We start from the raw sequence: 17,257 nt of genomic DNA, 5'->3' as shown, positions 1-17,257 counted from the left end.
GTTCAGGCCTGTAATCCCAGCATTTTGGGAGGCCAAGGCGGGAGGATCGCTTGAGCCCAGGAGTTGAAGACTAGCCTGGGCAACATGGCGAAATCTCATCTCTACCGAAAAAATAAAAATAATAATAATAAAATAAAAATTAGCTGAGTGTGGTGGCATGCACCTATACTCCCAGCTACTTGGGAGGTTAAGGTGGGAAGATTGCTGGAGCCCAGGAGGTGGTGGTTGCAGTGAGCCCAGATCACACCACTGCACTCCAGCCATGGCAACAAAGACAGACTCTGTCTCAAAACAAACAAACAAAATAAAACAAACAAATAAAAAGAATGCAAAATCCAACTGTGTATTTAAAGAGACTTTTATCAATCATTATCATTCAACATTTGCATGGAGGCTTCATTTTTTATTTAAAAAATGCTATGAGTGCAAACTTTAAGTATAATCTTATTCATACAGGATTTTTCCCCTAAAATCAATGACAAGGAGTATTATAATCAGAAAGTTTCATATAAAGTCTTCATAATTTCCAGTAATAGATTTACATGTTAACACAAAATCTAAAAGGATATTCTTTTGAATCTTGAACTTTTAAGATTTAACCAAAACATTTACTGTGCAATTTAACATATAAATCCTAAGTGGTTTTTAATAAATGTGTGGACTCTTATAATTGTTTTTTATCATATCTAATTGTATGAAAAAGCAAATACATGAGATAAAAAGACAGGAAATTTAGCAGAAAATGAAATAAAGAGGGCTTTCATTGTGTCAGAATCCCTTTCCTGGATAACACACAGTAGACCTTTTGATTTACTCCTTCATTTTAGAAGGAATAACTTACTCTTCAGTAGTTTCCTGAAAAGGAGTTAAAGAGCATTGTTATTATTGTTGTTTTGAGACTCTGAGTGACCAAAATTCTCTTTAGGCTACTCTCCCATTTGATTTATAATGTGGCTGAGTAAATATAGGATTCTGGGTTGAATGTTATATTCCCTCAGAATTTTGAAGGTAATGCTCTTATTTCTAATTTTTAATGCTGCTATTAGGAAGCCAAATGTTTTTCCTACAACAAATCCTTTGTATGTGATCCATTTTGTTCTTTGGAAGTTTTAAGCTCATCTCCATCTCTAGTGAGCTGAAATTGCATAATTACATTGGGGCCTTTAAATCTGGAGACTCATATCCATGTTCTGAGAAAGTTTTTAATATGATTCCTTCAGTAATTTTCTTTCTTTGTTTCTTTATTCTCTCTTCTGAATACTGGGCTTCCTGAATTGAACCTCTAAACTTTTAAACGTTTTCTCTCCTACTGTTACTTTATTTTGTTGCTGTTCTGTTTTCAGGGAGATTTTTCTCTATTTTCTAACCTTTATTCCAAGTGTATTCCAGTAATCTGCTTTTTAATTTTGTAAAGCTCTTTGGATTGTTGTACTCTGTTTCCTAATTGTTTCCTAATTTCTCTTTGCAGACAGCAATCACCATTTTCTTCTGTTGGGCTGTCTCTTTCTTCCAAGTTCCTTCCGTATGTTGTTCATTTTGGTCTCTCTCTCTGTTTCTTTCTGTCTCTCTGTCTCTCTCTTTTTTCAAGATTCAGATTTGTTGTATGGATATTGCAAAATTGTGAGGTCCGGGCTTCTAAGTGTACCCATCGCCCAAATAGTGAACATTATGTGAGGGCTTTATCTATTGATGCTTGGTTGTCTGGAAGTGCTGTATGGCCACTGGGTTTCACTGTATGAAGGTCTGGGCAAGGAGGTGGTTATCTAATTCAGTCCTAGAGCCTTATATACCATATGTACTATGATGCCTCTAAAACTGTTTTATCTGAACTTCATTTATGAGCTCTAGACTTTCAGCATCTCTGGTGGGATGTCTAAAAGGAATCTCAAATGTGAAAAGAAAATCAGAACTACAGATCCTTACTGCTTCACTCTCCAAACTGCTTCTTCCACAAGGTTTCCCATTTCACTTTTATATAATTAGGCAGGTCAAAAACACAGGTATAATTCTTTTCTGACCTTTCTCTTTCTTGCATATACACATGGCAATTTAATCTATCTACAACTATGGTTCTAACTTCAAAATATATTCAGAATCCAACAACTTCTTACTAGTTTCACTCTTCCAGCTCTAGCTCAAGCTACTGAAATTAAGTTCTCCTGCTTGAATGACTCTTCTCTACTTCTATTCTTGCCCCACTCCAATCCTTTTCCACACAGCAAGCAAAGGCATCTTTTAAAAATGTAAAGCTGATCATGTGATTCTCCTGCTCAATTTACCTTCACAAGCTTACTGTCACACTAAGAATAAAATCCAAAATCCTTACCAAGAAAACAGCATCCTCCAAGCCAGTATTCCAAGGGGAATTCTTAGTTTCAAACTCTCATTCTCTCTTCACTTTCCATATCTAATTGATCATCAAAATTTATCAATTTTAATTCCAAACATCTACATTCTTATTGTATTTCTTGTCCATTGCTGTCTAGCCATTTTTCTTACCTGAATCACTACTGTGGGTCTCTTTCCTCCCTCATTCCAGTCTTTTGCATTTTATATTCTCTCTAGACAGAGTCAATGTTTGAAACCAGTATCTGCCTATGTCACTCTCATGCTTCTTTCAGACTACTGGATAGACTCTAATTTGAGAAATACAAAGCTCTTCATGGTCTGACTTTTGCCTCCTTCTTGGCCTCACTCCCACTCACTAACATGAGTTAGTGGTACTCTATGCCGAAGTTATGAAATGTCTTATAGTTTCCTGGAACTGCCACTTCCATATGCTGTGTGCCTTTTTGGAATGTCTTTCCTTCCCTTTTCCTACTCCCAGGAAACCAGTCACTACCTCTAAGAGCATCATTGTATACTTAAATTATGCTACACAGCACATATATGCAGCACATGTATGGCAACTGTTTGACTATGGTCTATTGATTCCACTAGAATAGAGTTTCTAACATAGGGTCCATGCATGGGCTTCAGAGCAAGCATCAGGAGAAACTATCCATCAATTCTCTAAAACTGATTATAAAACTTTGTATGCAAAGCATACTTGCATTGTCCTGGGAGAAAATTTCACCTGATCTTCTATGACCCAAAAGGGATTAGGAACCAATACCCTAGATAGTGAGATTCTTTAGGGAATAGATAAGTCTTGTTCATACTTTTTGTTTTTTAAATAGATGGGTCTCACTATGTTGTCCAAGCTGCTCTCAAAATCCTGAGCTCAAGCGATCCTATCACTTCGGCCTTCCAAGTAGCTGGCTGTACCTACAGGTGCATGCCACCACATCCAGCTATCTTTAATCTCTATATTTCACACTTATCAACCTATTGTATGGCATACAGCATAGTTAACGCAACTGAACACAATTGCTTGGGTATGCTAGTAAGTACACACAAACAAATGTGCAGAAGCAATTGATATGTTATTTGCATATTACTTAGGCAAATTTCCTTAGGTCCTTGTCCAGGCAACATACTTGGTACCCTCTAAGCTCCCTAAAAATATTACAGTTTATTAAACAGACTCTAAAACTTATAAATCTCACCAATATATACTCATCAAATACATACTCTTCAAAATGAGTTTTTATCCAGTCTGTTAGTCTAAGCATAACTGTCACCACCTAAGGTTTCTTCTATTTATTTTACTTTAAAATATTGTACCCTTCATTTATTTACTTTGCATCTAGACTATAAATGTAATCTTGATTAGTCGACCCAACATATTTTTGTAATAACCAACAGACAGCTAAGAATCTATCAGGCTCTGTCTCTCTAGAAAGACTAGTACATTATTTCCAGGCTCAATTTCTATATTACCTAATAATTGGCTCTTTCCAGCTTTAACTACTTTCTCTTTTAAAGAGGTGAGAGGAAAGAGACATAACTTTAGTTATGCTGCAGGCTGAAGGAGCTCTGGTTCACCAAGAAAGTCAACAAAGAAGTAATGCCTAGATAATTTGGTAAGCCCAGTATCTGTAGTTTACTACAATGGAATCCTATTTGGAAAGCTAGTGTGACAGATATGGCCAGAATATCACTTAAATACACTGGGAAAGAGGCAAAAAAAAAATTTTAGCAATGTTGTTTCATAACATTAGAGAAAATAAACAAAAGAGAAAAAATGAGGTATGCAGGAACAAGCTACCTCATGTTAGATTTCTTACCATCTTATAGAGATCTGAGACACTAATCTGGTCCGAGTCCACTACTTCAAAGTCCTTCCGAGGCACCAGGTCCAGGCCCAAATGTCTAGTAAAGAGAAAGACCACACTCAGTATGCCATGTACTCAGATTACTTATCTCTCTTTATGTGCCTGGGAACCCATACCTGCCACATCTTGTGGACAGAGGATCAGACACTGTCCTAGCAGGAACATGTCTTTATACAGCAACAACTAATTCTGTTCACTTCTGGGTAAATGAGGCTAGGGATTTAAGTTGACACAATTCCAGTTCAGGCAGTTCCACTCATGATGGTAAAAAGGTTTCATTCAGTATTACATTATATCAGCATGCTTGAGTTCATTAAGGATAGGTTTTCTTTACATCATTAAAAAGTCATGTTTATTTTTCTATTTCTCCCCATCTGACAGCTATGCTCAAGGTTTAGTTATGCATTAGTTTCATTAGGATGAAAAAAATCTTCAGCGTGTAATTCAAAGTCAAACACATAAAATTCACCTCTTAAAAGTTACTAAATGCAAAGAGATGTATCTTTTTCTCTTTATTCATTTATTTAATTTTTTATTTTTAAGTTCTGGGGTACATGTGCAGGATGTGCAGGTTTGTTACGCAGGATGTGCAGGTTTGTTACACAGGTGAACGTGTGCCATGGTGGTTTGCTGCACCTCACAACCCACCACCTAGAAATTAAGCCCAGAATGTATTAGCTATTTTTCCTAATTCTCTCCCTCCCCTCACCACACTCCCAGATAGGCCCCAATTTGTGTTGTTCCCTTCCCCATGTCCATGTGTTCAAAGAGATGTATAATTTGGCTGAGTTTCATCTCATTTTCAATTTAACTAATACTGATACTGGTAAAGACCTAGATATGTATTAGCACCAATATTTTAAGAAACATTAGATAAAAGTTTAACCAACAAGTATTACTACTCAAGACAACAGTATTTGGAGGATCTTTGGGGCAGTAAGAAGAAGTGATGGTAATGGCAGTATTAGGCAGTGGAAATAACTCTGGACACAGTCAGCACTTGGGTTCAAAATGGTATGTAATTTATGGTCAATAAATGTTAGCTCTTTTCTTGCACTCTAAGACAACAGCTCTAAACCAGGAATTCAATGGAGTTTATAGGGTTGTAGACCTCTGAAACTGCTTATGACACGGATGAGTTTGTGTGTGTGTTCATTATAAATTTTTTCTGAGGAGAGGGTCTGTAACTCTCATCAGAATTTTGGAGATGCTCTGTGACCACCCTATCCAAAACAAGGGTTATGAATTCTTGTGTCTGGCAAAAGCATTCCATGGGATTATAGAGAAGAAAGATTCTTTTTTCTCTTCAACTAGACTATGAACTATTTTAGAACATGCTAGCACAGCTAAATCTATAAGCTCTTTCTGTGCATAACACTCATCATTGAAAATAAAATCAGGTGCACATCCAAAATTCAGATTCATTTACAATTTATACCCTGTTTATAGGAAAATATCTGACAAAATTACATTGCAGTAAGATTGATAAAATAAAAATGGAAAATCAAACCTATATGGAGAAAGTATTATAGAAGCAAATGTACTAACAGCATAGGCTAAAATGGTTACTAGGATTAAGAATTAAAATGTATATGTATACTTTCTAGCAGGCAAGAAAAAAAGAAAAAACATTTTCCTATTAAAGGTTAAAAACTTATGTTTTTCAATTAATGTAGTGTTTTTTTCTATTATCCACTAATTTAAAAAATGAGTTTTTAAAGAGAAAAAATTTTTGAACCAAATGCTAAAAATAACCCACAGTTTTACATAATGAGAAGATCAGTAATAAACTGCTGGCCTTATCCATGATGGTTTACAATTTAATGATAAAACTATGCCAATTGAAGTTAATGCATTTAAATCTATGAAACTGTATTTTTCTACAATTGGGATCCCGACTTCTTATATCAAAGAAACACTCCATTCCATCACCTCTTATTAGCTATTCTTCACTTATCTGAAACAATTTCAGGCCTCCGGCTTCTAACACTTAGAGCATGCAAAGGCAGTAGTGTTCATGGAGTGCAAGAGCGAGGTGCAGTACATCCTTTCTACCCCCTTCTTATAAAAAGCAACTGACATTATAAAGATAATTTTGCAGATATAATTTCAAATATTTAAAATACTTTTATAGAGATATGGAAAAACAACGGAAAGATCACAAGAATGATATTAGCATTTGTATCAGAAAACTGAAATAGTAATATTTAAAACACTTTCCAAATTTTCTGTAGTCACATTAAACTTTTTAAAATAATAAAACATGAAGAGACAACATTTCATACATATTCTTTAATCATTTGAGATCTAAAAATATATGTGAACTAGCCTACAATTAGGAAACAACAACAACAAAAAAGAATGAGTAAATAATATAATCAAAATAGGTGTTTTTATGGCTAGGTGTGGTAGCTCATGCCTATAATTCCAGACTTTTAGGAAGTCAGGGAGCGAGGACTGCTTGAGATCAGGAGTTTGAGACCAGCCTGGGCAACTCAGTGAGACCCCATCTCTAAAAAAAAAAAAAAAAAAAAACTAGCCAGGTTGTGATGGCATGTGACTGCAGTCCCAGCTATTCAGGAGGCTGAGGCAGGAGGATCACTTGAGCCAGGAGTTTGAGGCTGTAGTGCATTATTATTGTGTCACTTCACTCAGGCTTCAGGGACAGAGAGAGACCCTGTCTCAAACAAAAATGTTTTCAGCTGAGCGCCATGGCTCAGGCCTATAATTCCAGCACTTTGGGAGGCTGAGGTGGGTGGATCACCTGAGGTCAGAGTTCAAGACTGACCTGGTCATCATGGTGAAACCCCATCTCTACTAAAAACACAAAAATTAGCTGGGTGTGGTGGTGGGTGCCCGTAATCCCTGCTACTTGGGAGGCTGAGGCATGAGAATCACTTGAAACCAGGAGGCGATGGTTGCAGTGAGCTAAAAATCATGCCACCACACTCCTGTCTGGATGACAGAGCAAGACCCCATCTCAAAAAAAAAAATTGTATTAGAAACAACAGTTTAAGAAATATCCAGATGACATTTAAGTCATTAGGTCTCGAATTGAGTGTATGTGCTCCTCTGTGGTAGTGCACCACACAGTGATGGCCATGTGTGGAGACTGGCATTATAAGAACTCTATCTTAGCATCATGGCAAGCTCAGCTTGCTTGTACAGTCAGCCGCCCTCCCATATAAATATTTATCCACCCCACAGAACTTTGAGGAACTATCATGTATCCTACCAATGGTGTTAGACATAAAGAATACAGTAGCTTTGAGTCATGCAAATGTTCATATTCTTCATGTTAATCCTCTCTTGAGAGCAGAGTGTTTTCCCTCTCCTAGAAGTAACCAGAGCACAGTATCTTTTAGTTTTGTAATTTCATTATCTTGAGAAATAAGAGAATAATTAATGGGTAATCTGGTAAAAACCAAAAAGAGTTCCTCCTACTAAGACTATCTTTAATGGATAAAGGGTAGTTTGCAAAAGTTATATTAGTGACTGTCCTCATTTGAAAAAGGCAGAGATGTTGGACAGTGAGAACCAATACATGTTCACTACAAACTTCACTCTCAAAAAGAGGCTCCTGGCTATTTTTTCCTATGGTTTACTCCAAGAATAGTGAACATCAAATGCAGGGAATGGTCAACATGATCTCTATCTTCACAGCAAAAGATGCATTGCGTTACAGTATTAAGGAGCATGGGTTCTGATGTCAGATTGGCTGGTCTGTATCTTGGGTATACCACCAAACCACACTGTCTAAAATCTACTATCGTAAGCTGTTGTAAGGATTAATCCACATAAAGGACCCAGCACAGTACCTGGCATTGTAAATTGCTACTGTTATTTTAATTATTATCCCCATGTTACATTGTTAGCCAAAATGTTAGCTTAGAGTTATAGGGATTGTGATCAAAGAAGTATGGTGTCTGGATAAAAAACTCTTTAAACAGATGAACACAAGCAGGGGGCAAACATCTATGTATATCTACACACAGATGTAGCACAGAGCTAAGTTTTCACAAATGGGCCTACCAATTGTTTAGGTAAACAGTCTTCACAAAAATACTTGGTCTTCTCTCACCCATCATTGATCATTCATTCATTCACTCCAATAATTCAACAAATATATATTAGAACCTACTCTGTGCTAAGCTCATGTTCAACCTAGGGACACAGCAGCTAATAAGGGACATAATCCTGACCCAATATTCTTTCAGATGGAGCTCTCTGAGACCCTGAATCTCTATTTCTTTTAAATGCTCTATACTCTCTATTCTATGTTCTATTTTATCTTTTTCCTTTCCCCATCTGAACCACAGAATATAGAAAATAATCTGAAGTTAATTAATTATATACAATGGATACTTTAAGGCAGTGGTCCCCAATCTTTTTTGCACCAGGGACTGGTTTCATGGAAGACAATTTTTCCACGGATCGGGGACAGGGTGCAGGGGTTAGGGTAGTTTCAGGATGAAACTGTTCCACCTCAGATCATCACGCATTAGATTCTCATAAGGAGTGCACAACCTAGATCTCTCGCATCACAGTTCACTATAACAGGGTTCACACTGATTTGAGAGGAGGTGGAGCCAGGTAGTAATACTGGCTCACCGGCAGCTCACCTCCTGATGTGCGGCCCAGTTCCTAACAGGGGTCCACAGCCCAGGGGATGGGGACCCAGTATCAGTTGAGAAAAGATGGAGATGTTAAGATTTCTTGTGGAGCAGTGCCCTTTTCTAATGCTTACAGTAAAAACAGCATACAGACAAGAACTATACTAATGAAAACACAGCATATTTATATTTATATAACATATAAAAATATATAATTAGTAATTACTACCTTTTACCAAACATTTACTTGGGCTAGGCACTTTATGTACATCATCTCTAAGCACTTTGGGAAGTAGACAGTATTAGATCCATTTTTTAACCGAGGAAGCTGAGGCCCACTGAGGTTAACTAAGTGGCCTATTAAAGGAGTTGAGCTGGGCTTGTCTCAAGCTAGGTTGTTCTCATTCTGAACCTATGGTATTTCCATTATACCTGTCTTTTTAAAAATAACTGTGAAAGTTATAATAAGTAATAATGGCTACAAGTGGTTGTAAAATCAATTTAGTCATAACTGTTTGAAAGATGATTCTGTGTCAAACATCAAACCAGAAGGAAACAAATATCAATTGATTAATGAGTGTTCACCAGGCATGAAAACAAATCCACTTTATTACTCAAATACGTTCACATAGTGCCTACCAAGTGCTGAGTGCAGGTTATAATGATAAGCAAAAAGTGCCAAAAGAGTGTCTGTGTAAGAGTGTGTGTTAGTCAGTCGATTGAACATAAACTTGACAGGACTTTGACCATACATACTTTAAACATAGCCAAGACATCCCAGACTGTGAACAGGGCAAGACACTGATCAGTGAGCACACCACCAGGTATGGGAAGAACCGTAACTGTGAAATCATTGAAAACTTCTGCTAATTTCAGGTGTCCTAAAGCTGGAAAATATCAGTAAGTCCTTAAGGGTAAAGTACTAAGCCATAAACCTTTCTAGATCCTGGCTAAAAATCTACTTAAGAGGAAACTCACTGGGGGATATTTTCTGCATATAACAAACTAAACTACTGCTTGTGTATCTTACTCCAAATCAATTCCCTTGATGAGAGACATAAACTAAGTGGGAAGAAAGAGATATAGATGGGTTAGAATATGTAAAAATATGAGAAAGTAGAAAAGGGGAGGAGGAAGAAAAAATGACAGATGGAGAGAAAGAATGAATAAAAGAACCAGAAATTTATATATATATATATACACACACACACACACATATATATACACACACATATATACACACATATATATACACACATATATATACATATATGTATGATTTGTTAAATTATCATTCTAAGAATAAAATATTTCTTAGGTATTTTTCCAAGGCAGAGATCAATTAGGCTATGTCAGTTCTCGGTTAATGCAATTTTAACCTAGCTAGCTACTGTAGTGATGAAATTAGAGACAGAAGAAACTTAGCATCTTTAGAGAAGATGTTGAAAATATTAAGTTAAATTAAAATTACATCACTAGACAAATTATTTTAAAATTTGGAGTAGATATAATTAACTAATTCTCTATGTAAGACACTTGAGCAAAGATGATGACCAGTTAATTTGAACACAACTTTCTGCCCTTCTTGTATTGCAGTTCCTAAAAATATAAGAGCACAATGTAGTAAGTGCGGTTTCTATCTGATACAATTTAATAATTTTTACTTATGGAGTATCTACATATAGGCCAATAAGTTTAAGTCACATAAGTTTAATGTCTGAATATTCAAATTTTAGGCCAATAATTTTAAGTCACATAAGTTTAATGTCTGAATATTCAAATTTTAGGCCAAATAAATAATTCCTAATCTCAGGAAACAAAATAAAAAATTGTTATCTAGATGTGGAGAGCTCCTGACTAAATTAAAACTCTAAATGAAAGATTACAGGACCAGTTCAGTTCCTATCCTTGGAAGTTCTAACTGAATATTACTCAGATATACATCACAGGATGTAACAGTATTCACACTTGCAGAACAGAACAAAGATCAAATAGCTTAATGACTAAAAATACTGGCAATAATGTGCCTGGTTTTAAGACTCACACATAATTAGATAGATGATAAGGTTCTGCATAAAGCACATGGGCTTTGGGATCAGTTCTAGGTACAAATACCAGCTCTACCCTTCCACCATACAACGCTGGGAAAAGTGCCTTTGAGCCTAGGTTTCCTCAATGGGTAAACAGAGCTCTTGTCCTAGAAAGGCATAGCAGCATTTCTTCCTCTTCTTCTTCTTTTTTTTTTTTCCAGACGGAGTCTCGCTCTGTCGCCCAGGCTGGAGTGCAGTGGTGCAATCTCGGCTCACTGCAAGCTCCGCCTCCTGGGTTCACACCATTCTCCTGCCTCAGCCTCCCGAGTAGCTGGGACTACAAGCGCCCACCACCACGCCCGGCTAATTTTTTGTATTTTTAGTAGAGACAGGGTTTCACCATGTTAGCCAGGATGGTCTCGATCTCCTGACCTCGTGATCTGCCCGCCTCAGCCTCCCAAAGTGCTGGGATTACAGGCGTGAGCCACCGCGCCCGGCCAAGGCATAGTAGCATTTTGTTACAACAGTGCATGAAGTGAGACCATGTACTTGCCATAGTGATGTAGACATATTTAATCAATACACTACTAATAACAATTACTAGTTTCTGAAATAGATTCTGAAAAGGCAGAGCTATAATGTCTGTGTAAGAGCTTAGAGAAAAGGCATAAGAGTTTAAAATCATATAATTACATCAATTAAAATACATTTGGAAAACACTGATTCACATATTAACATGTGCTAAACTTCAAGATTTTATGGCATTTATAAAAGTGTGGTGGAACAAGAAGTGTGGAACTATCAGAATAAAATGGGAACAATGGTTATAGCCATCTGTTCTCAGCTTTTGTGTGGAACAGTCTGTTTTACATAATCTAATGGTATGAAATGACTTTGTTTTTACAATATACCATCTTTCCTTTCAAAATAGGAAGAAAAGTTTTAAAAGAGTAAGCTCAAGGAGAAATCAGAAAGAACAGTCCTATCAGTTTTGGTGCAACATGTCTTTTCCTTTCAATAATGACAGACCTGCAAAGTTCTTGTTTAGGTTTTTAAGTGACTATATTTTCCACTGAAGGAAAGGAGAAAACAAGAAAAAAAGGAAGAGAGGGGTGGAGGGAAAGAAGTGCAAGGGGAGGAAGAAAGGAGAAGAAAAGAAGATGGAAAGTAGGGAAGGGAGAAAAGGAGAAATAGGAAAGAGGGAGAAGGGAAGTGGGGAGGGGAGTGGAACTGTGTTTTTCATTTTTGCTTATTAAGATATGCATATACATACCCCTCCAACACACACACACACACAAACACACACACACAAACATATTTCATTTAGAAAAAGTCGTGAAATTGGAATAGCCCTGTAATTTACTGGCAGGTATTTATAATGTTCTGAGCCTTTTTCAAGTACAATTTGAACTTGTTTCTAAGCTATCATCTATTTATTTTCAGATTTGATTGCAAAATCAGATTGCTTTTTCAAGTTTCATAATAAAGAGGTATAGGTACTGATAGTTCTGAAATAGTTCTATTTAATGGAATCTATAGTTGCAGTTAAACTGCAACATAATGAATTACACATTTATTAGTGTCATCAGTTCAACTGTGACCAATTTGCTTGGCACACAGTAATGTTATATTTGCAATTACTGTATTCTTATCATTGACTTAAAAATAAAAACAATGACATAATTTCATAACATAAAAATGTTTGGGTTTGAAGAGGCAGAATCAGTAGCTATGCTGTACATCAACATACCGTTTTTTACTAAATTGTTATTCCCCAAAGTTAGATTTAGGGAACACTGATCTATGGTACACCTAAATTCATGTTATACACTATTATAGAAGGTAGTCTGTGGTAGGTGCCAAGCAATCCTACTAACAGTCATGATAGGGTGTAATTAAACAAAACAAACAAGGATATAAAGTTGTGGCTTCAAAAAGGTCACAAATAACGAATTTAGTGTTATATTTCCTCTTTTCTACTGATGAATACTACCAATTTGGATGTGATCCACTGTTGATTAGATTCCATGTTTCCTCTTTCCTGATTCTTCTACTTTGCAGAAACACATCCACAAGTCCCTTCTTAAGGGGTCATGAGAGGGAACTTTCGTGCATCCCTGAATACCTAAAAATGGCTTTATGGTTTGTGTCCCCTCTCACTTAATTAGATGGTTGGGATTTGTAAAATAAAACTCTGGCTGGCAAATCATTTCCCTACAGAACTCTGAAGATATTATTTCATTATCTTCTAGCACCCAGTGCTAATGATAACACTTTTGAGGACAGTATGATACTTATTCTTTTGTGAGAGGAACTATTTTTCTGTCTAAAACCCTTAAATAGTCTTCTCTTCATTCCTAGAATACTAAGCTATCTTAATGTGCCTCGCTGTGAGTTTTTGTTTGTTTGTTTTGTTTTTCCATTCATTATAAATATTTAGTGGGACGCTTTCAATCTTAATATTCCTGTTTTTTGGCTCTGACAAATTTTCTATTATTCCTTCAGAATTTCCCCTGTTCTTTTTTTGGAAGGCAAAATGTTTGATATTGGATCTCCCTGGGTAGAGCCTTTGTACTGTATTTCTTTCCTCATGTATTGCCTATATATTTGTCTTATTTTCCTAGAGATTACATAAAATTTATCTTCTCTGAGTATTTTATTTTGGAAATTACATTCTCCACTTCTTTTACATGGCATCTTATTCTACATAATGGATCTTTTAGATTCTATTTGAGGATATTAAAGTGTTTTTGTTTTGTTTTGTTTTAAAGTACTTTATCAATCTCAATTTGCTCTGGGGACAGGTTACTTTCTTTGGGTACAGGTGTTTTGTTAATCTTGGTCTCTCTCTGTCTTGTAGAAGCGTTTCTTCAAACATCTGGTGATACCTGATTGTCCATTCAAACTTGAAAGATAGCAGAAGAAATGTAGAGTTTTTTTGTACATGAGTAGGTGACTGGCAAGTTTCCCTTTCTGGTAAGTGGGAGCAATCTGCTCATTATACTTTAAAGTCCTTAAATGCCAGAATGTGGAGAGTTTTACAAGAAAGTCCCAGTTCACACTCCTGTTGCCCAGTTTTTCCCCGGTAGCCATTTTTTATATTTGTTTATCTGAAGAGGAAATACCTGGCCAGGTTTCTGCTCATTGATTGGGGTAGACTGTTCCTTAGACACTGTTTTAAGCCAAGTCCTTTTCAAAGCTTCAAGACCTATCCCACCTTCTATGATTCTGGGAGCTGTGGGGCCGACTGACTCTCTCATTAACTAAGGTTTCCTCCACATATAATGGATTTACTCTGTCATTAATCTTTCATCTACTTTCCGGCTTCCAGAAATGGGCTCATAGATCTCATTTACTGGTGGGCCCCTCCCAAAAAGGATAAGGAGCTAAAGACACACATATAAATATACTTAAGGTATATGTATATTTTAAGTAGGAGGCAATCTGGTCATTTAAAAGTTCAATGGACCCAATTTTAAGAGAATGAGACAAAAGCACCTGAAATTTATATCAATTATAAAGTTATATTAATTATTATATCAATTATTGATATATCAATTATAGTCACTGAAAATTATACCCTAACTTCCCATACCAAAGTCTTCAAATTGTACTTGTATGGCAATAGCAAATCATAGTTATTACATAAATGCAAGACTATTACTGAATGACAAGGTAGTTAAAAATATTCTGAAGTACAAATGTAGACAGTTTCCATTTGTAGGTTATGCTCATTCAGATTCATTGTATGGCTATAAAATGTGAAGGACACTAAATTCACATTTGAAGAAAGCACTAAAATATATTTTCAAGTGTATTCTGATTAGGAGGTGTAGAATCAAGAAATCTGAGGTCAAAGAAATTTAACTTTATAGGATAATCTAGTCCTATTATTTACCTCTTCTTTTCAGAAGCAAAAACAGAGGCTAAAAGAGGTTCAGCAACTAGAACCAGTGAGTATCCTTTGCTAACTAGGACAAATAACTGCTCCTAGCAAAAATGATGAAAGCTTAGTGAAGAATATAACATTGCCTTTGAATCATTATAGAGAAGCTTTGTATAGGTGCAAACTCTCTGAAGACTGAGTTATCATAAATGAAACTGAGAGATACCCAAACAATTTTCATACTTACTCATTACCCCAGTCCAGGCGCACGGTGATGTGCCGCTTAACCTCCCGCACCTGATCCTGAGTCAGGTGACCAGACAGTAGCTGCCTTCGCAGGTCAATAAGTTCATTCATCACATGGCGTAGTTTGTAGAAAAGATCTACTTTGTGTTTCTGAAAGGGCATTTTTGGTGTTGGGTGAAATACAAGAGACATGGAAAAGGAATGAAAAGAAAAAGAGAAATAGTTAAACTATGAAAAGTGCTCATTTCTCTGAACCACTAAGGTAATATAAAGAGGAACTTAATTTTAAAGTCTGAAAGTCATTACCTCCTTCTATCCAAAAATCTCTATGTAGTGACATCCAACAAAGTAACATAATTGATTTGGATCATGCAAAAGTAGCATTTATCTCTACCACATCCTAGATTATTCATTTCTTTAGTAAATCAAAGTTACTAAACTTAGAACAGAATGTTACACAGGAGCCCAGAGCTGCTTTCCCTCACAGAAGTTGCAGTTCACATAAAAGCAAAAATTTCAACCATCCAGCAATAACTCTGGTTTCTCCAGGAGAGATATCCAAGTTGGGAGAGGAAGAATCATTTGCCCTATTTTGAAGCAACTAATGTTTCAATATAAAGCCATAGTCCCCGGAGTGAAATTCACTCCTGATTTCTAGGCCTCATCTGATTTTCTAATTAGCTTTTCTAAACGGTGTGTCCTTCCCCGACTCCCTCTGGTGTAACAGATTTCCAGTCTTTTCAGTTTAATAAAAATTGTCACCTTTGTAAGAGTTAAACGGAAACATCTTAACAAACTTAATTATGGACCTGATAGTAGTTTTAACCTTAAAAGTAGAAAAATATAAGTGTCATGAGAATAGATGCTTCAGAAAAAAGATGTACTTAAAAATAATGTATGAGTTTAAAAACTCAAGTCCTATTTGCTGATATGTGAAGTCTTGATTTTAGAATCTTTTGGTTTCTGTATAATTAAAATTCTTGGGATGTAACCGATCTATAAATAATGCTTCTGAAGGCAGATTAAGATGTTAGTAAAATATCTGTATGAGATTTACCCTAAAAAAGATGTTTGCCAAAATAAGCTCAAGTCAAAGAAGCTATAAATAAAATTAGCTATACAGCAAATCACAAAACAGTAGAATCAGGTAGTGTTTTGAGGTGGCAGTGATCTTATAACTAAAACATTCAGAATATCATACTACTTAGAAATCATCTAATGTGACTTTTTTCTATTAAGAGACAGGATCTCTGAGAGAACAAAAAACCAAACACCGCATATTCTCACTCATAGGTGGGAATTGAACAATGAGATCACAGGGACACAGGAAGGGGAACATCACACTCTGGGGACTGTTGTGGGGTGGGGGAAGGGGGGAGGGATAGCATTGGGAGATACACCTAATGCTAGATGACGAGTTAGTGGGTGCAGCACACCAGCATGGCACATGTATACATATGTAACTAACCTGCACAATGTGCACATGTACCCTAAAACTTAAAGTATAATAATAAAAAAATAAATAAAAACAAAAAAAAAACAAAAAAACAAAAACAAAACAAACAAAAAAAAAGAGACAGGATCTCACTCTGTCTCCCAGGTTGGAGTGCAGTAATATAATCATAGCTCACTGCAGTCTCCAACTCCTGGGCTTGAGCAATCCCCTCAACTCAGCCTCCTGAGTGGCTCGGATTACAGGCCTGGCTAATTTTTTTTTTTTTTGATAGAGTCTTGATATGTTGCCCAGGCTGATCTCAAACTCTCAGGTCCAAGTAATCCTCTTGCTTCGGCCCCCTAAAGTGCTGGGATTAGAGACATGAGCCACCACACCTGGCCCCATTAGACTTTTAAAGATTCATCTTAAAGAGAAATTATTTTTAACTAGAAGATGTTAGGAATCATATACTCTAACTTCTCCTTTCTTTAATCGATGAACTGATGAAGAAAAGTTAAGCATCCTGATGGTACACAATGCTGGCAAAAGGTGAGAACTCACAAATTCCTGCCAGCTCAAAAACCAGCAAAGCCCAAGCAAACTATACCATCTGGAAAATTGGAATCTTGACGATTAAGCCATAAAGGCAATGTGATATTTGTTTCCAACACATACGTTTCATATTGATAAAACAAAATCACCTGTTTAAGTATAAAACAGAAAGTTTGAATTATTATTTTCCCATCAAAGCCTATATGATAGTCCGTTGCATGTATACATCCACAAGCATTCATTCATTCATCCAATTAACAAATGCTTGTGCAGCACCT

At 36.2% G+C, this 17,257-nt stretch overlaps 1 protein-coding gene across 6 annotated transcripts in view; it reads right to left on the bottom strand.

Annotated features, from left to right (window-relative positions):
• DOCK3 (dedicator of cytokinesis 3) overlaps positions 1 to 17,257 on the bottom strand; it is a 699,272-nt gene that overhangs the window by 308,819 nt on the left and 373,196 nt on the right. For all 6 annotated transcript variants that reach the window (XM_031009748.3, XM_031009752.3, XM_031009749.3 and 3 more), the window contains exons 6-7: positions 14,994 to 15,142; positions 4,170 to 4,254 (exon numbers count right to left, since the gene is read on the bottom strand). In XM_031009748.3, the coding sequence (XP_030865608.3) occupies positions 4,170 to 4,254; positions 14,994 to 15,142 (234 nt within the window). The remainder of the gene's footprint in view (positions 1 to 4,169; positions 4,255 to 14,993; positions 15,143 to 17,257) is intronic.

This window comes from Gorilla gorilla, chromosome 2 (genome assembly GCF_029281585.2).
Source record: "Gorilla gorilla gorilla isolate KB3781 chromosome 2, NHGRI_mGorGor1-v2.1_pri, whole genome shotgun sequence".
NCBI classification, from domain to species: Eukaryota; Metazoa; Chordata; class Mammalia; order Primates; family Hominidae; genus Gorilla; species Gorilla gorilla.
The sequence above is the reverse complement of the archived record's forward strand: the minus strand, read 5'-3'. Positions and strand labels throughout refer to the sequence as shown.